At 39.6% G+C, this 3,135-nt stretch overlaps 1 protein-coding gene across 1 annotated transcript; it reads right to left on the bottom strand.

The window, feature by feature from the left end:
* Positions 1-1,632: 1,632 nt before the first annotated feature.
* Positions 1,633-2,682, bottom strand: LOC117342683 (jerky protein homolog-like). Its single transcript, XM_033904889.1, has one exon. It carries the CDS (start codon positions 2,680-2,682, stop codon positions 1,633-1,635), a length of 1,050 nt encoding a protein of 349 aa, XP_033760780.1.
* Between the last annotated feature and the right edge of the window lie 453 nt (positions 2,683-3,135).

The raw sequence follows: 3,135 nt of genomic DNA, 5'->3' as shown, positions 1-3,135 counted from the left end.
TGACAAAGGTTTTACAAGACAACACTGAAATGAAGGAATTTGAAATGCGAAAAATGGAAATTGAATTAGAAAAACAAGTTTTAAAATTTGAAAAATACAAAATAGACCGGGAATTACAGCATCAATTGCGGCTGAAAGAACTTGAACTTAATCGTGGCACGACAAAAACCGAAGCCACAACGAAAATTCCAGTGAAACTTAAATTACAACCATTTAATCATGACAAAGAAGATGTGCTAACATATTTGGACGAATTTGAGTCGGTATCTAAGCAAGCAGGATGGGCATAAGATACAAAATCTTACATTTGAAATCCTTACTTGTTGGAGATGCTCGCGAGATTGCTTCTCATTCTAGAGCACACTGGGGTATTATCGACCATTTAAGGATAAACTCCCTGCATCCGAGAGTTGCACTGTCACATACTACTCAAACATCGATGATCCGATAGCCTCATTCAAGAGGCATATTTGTTGACCAACTGGATGCACAGACGTTGTATAACCTTGAGATAACCTTCGGAGTTAAACAACAATATATGTTGGGTATTATCGACCACTTCGGGGTAATATCGACCATAGGAACACATATCAAAGAATTGATAGTATCATTTTATTTTTGGACAACATTTTCATCAAAACTGTTTTGTGAACTCTTCAATCATATTAGAATCTTCCAAAACTACAGAAATGCCGAACATAAACAGATGGCCGAAAACAAAATATGGAAACAACTGGATACAAAATGCAATTCCCGATTAAGGTTTATCAGAGTTACATCATTGCTGCACAGAATGTGCCACCGCAAGCTACACATACAACACTCTATCCACTCCGACGATTTACACCCTGTCGACTGACAGCCTGGACGAAAGAGTTTCTCGGAGTCTGACTCAAATTCCTCTTGGAAATTGTCATCGCTGTCGGAATCGAACAGTTGTTTACATGCCATTTTCCGTTTTAATACCCGTTTGCTCAGCTCCCTTTCCTCTCTTAGTCGTTTCCGTTCCTCTGCACGCTGTTGCCTTGCTCTTTTTTCCTCTTTCTGCTGTTTTTTCACCATCCTCATCTCGGCTCTTTCTTTCTTTTTACGCTCCTCCTCCAACTTGTCCTCCTTTTGTTTGAACATTTTTAGTGCTTCATGTCCTGACAGCGCTTTCGGTAGCTTTTTTCTATTTGTCTTTCCTTTTCCTGACTTAATTTCTGGGATAGAAAGTTTTGAATGCATTGGACACGGCGTTCTCATTGCGTCCTGTCGCCGAGTCCACAACTTCCGCTGAAATGTGCACGTCAGCGACAACATGGTGAACTAATCCCCTTGGTCAGAGCTGTCGTTGCCATAACCGGTGTCTCGCCAGGAATCAGCAGTGCCATCGTTTTATGCAGGTACAATTTCATCGTTACCAGCATCATCGTCACTAGATTTCCCAAGTTTCTGTTCTTCGCTTCTATCCTCTTTCTTTTCTGTAGAGATGAGTTTACAGGGTCCCAATTTCGTTTGGTCTATTCCTTTTGGTGTCAAGGGGAATAACCCTGAACGTTTGAAAGCATGTACGGCGATAGATATTGTGGCGCAAGTTTCCCAAGCTTGCTTGAAGACCTTTGGGAAGTCATGTTTCGTGAAAGCTTTTCCTTAATGTTCCATCTGCCATCGTTTTACGTTTCCCCTCCATGCGGATTTCATTGGTGAGAAAAATCCGACGTCACATGCTTGCATTACATGTGTGGCATTTGGAAGAAGGCAATACAGGATAATTTTATTGTCAGCACAAAAGCGTGCAGCCTCAGCCGTCATATGTGTACTGTGGTCATCGACAAATAAAATGACTGGCTTTTCAATGTTCTGCTTTTCAACGAAAGTGTTGAAAACCTCAAAAAAACTGAGAAAAAGTTCTTTATACATCCAGCCATTTTCGGAGTGTGCATATATAGCTTCAGGAAATGCCTGTATACCAGTGTCCCTAAACCTTTGTCCTGGATATACAATTAAAGGTGGGACATAGTCTCCAAGGGCATTGAAACATGCCATCACGGTAATCTGCTGTTTAGTGTTCGCCACAACTTGATGAACATGCTTTGCGCCGGTTTGTGTTAAAACTTTACCACACTTCATGCACAGAGGAAAGCCGGATTCGTCTGCGTTAAATATCCGTCTGGGGTTTTGAATGAGTAGTTCCGAATTGGGAACTTCCTTTTCGAGAAAGGTAAAAAGGCCATCATACCTCGCTTCTACCATTGGCACTGAAATCGCGGCGCGCTCATGTCCAAGTGCCTGTGGAATTCTTTCTGAAAGATCTGGGTGACGCTTCATAAACGATGTATACCAGTCATAGCCTGGCAAATTGTCTTTGAATGGCGTCTTTCTCCCATCCAAATCCATAAGTCGTTTGACTTCAAAGGAAAGTTTCTTTCTCGTAATCGGGTACCCGATTTCTGCCATGAGATTAGTGTAGTTGACAAGAGTTATCTCTTCAGCCTTCGTTAAGACTGGTTTCGGACCAGGTTTTGTTGGTTCCTCTGGTACTCTATTTGCCAGCTTATCCAGTAGAGTTGTTTTAGGAACCGAATACACTTTTGAAGCCCTGTTTTTTGCCATACCGTTTCTCACTGCTTCAATGGCTAATGCCATGTTTTCAGGGGAGTATTGTATCCTTTTCTTTTTCACAAGGAGTTGAGACGCCATTTTGTAAGAAAGAAGAACATGTGTGAATTAATATCTTATCGATTAGTTTTTTTGTTTTTTTGTTTTTGTCATTAGCAGCATAATGCGCCGGAAGCACATTCATATTCGCTTAAACTAAGCAAAACAAACTTTATATAACCTTTTAAATTTCGCAAAACTAATATTTATCATCAATCTGATGTGTAACCATGTGCTAATTATTTTCTCTTAATTGTTTAGTTGTTATGCTATGACATTACTCCTGATTTGGGAAATTTAACGTATATGTTAGAGTAGGATAAAAGCTCAATCTGATTCATTTGGGACTGTTCTGGTAAATAAATATGAACACAATTATATCTAAAAAGATCAGATATAATTTGATAAATGTATAATTTTGCTGTAAGCTTAAACTCACCAAATTTCAAAATTGATTTTAATTATTCGGTTTTTTTTAGTTATGTTCCACCGCAT

This window comes from Pecten maximus, chromosome 14 (assembly GCF_902652985.1).
Source record: "Pecten maximus chromosome 14, xPecMax1.1, whole genome shotgun sequence".
Classification (NCBI taxonomy): Eukaryota; Metazoa; Mollusca; class Bivalvia; order Pectinida; family Pectinidae; genus Pecten; species Pecten maximus.
This window is presented reverse-complemented; position numbering and strand designations above follow the sequence as displayed.

What these genes read in the sequence shown, in the direction of transcription:
- LOC117342683 (XM_033904889.1), bottom strand. Translation starts at nt 2,682, where the DNA reads ATGGCGTCTCAACTCCTTGTGAAAAAGAAAAGGATACAATACTCCCCT.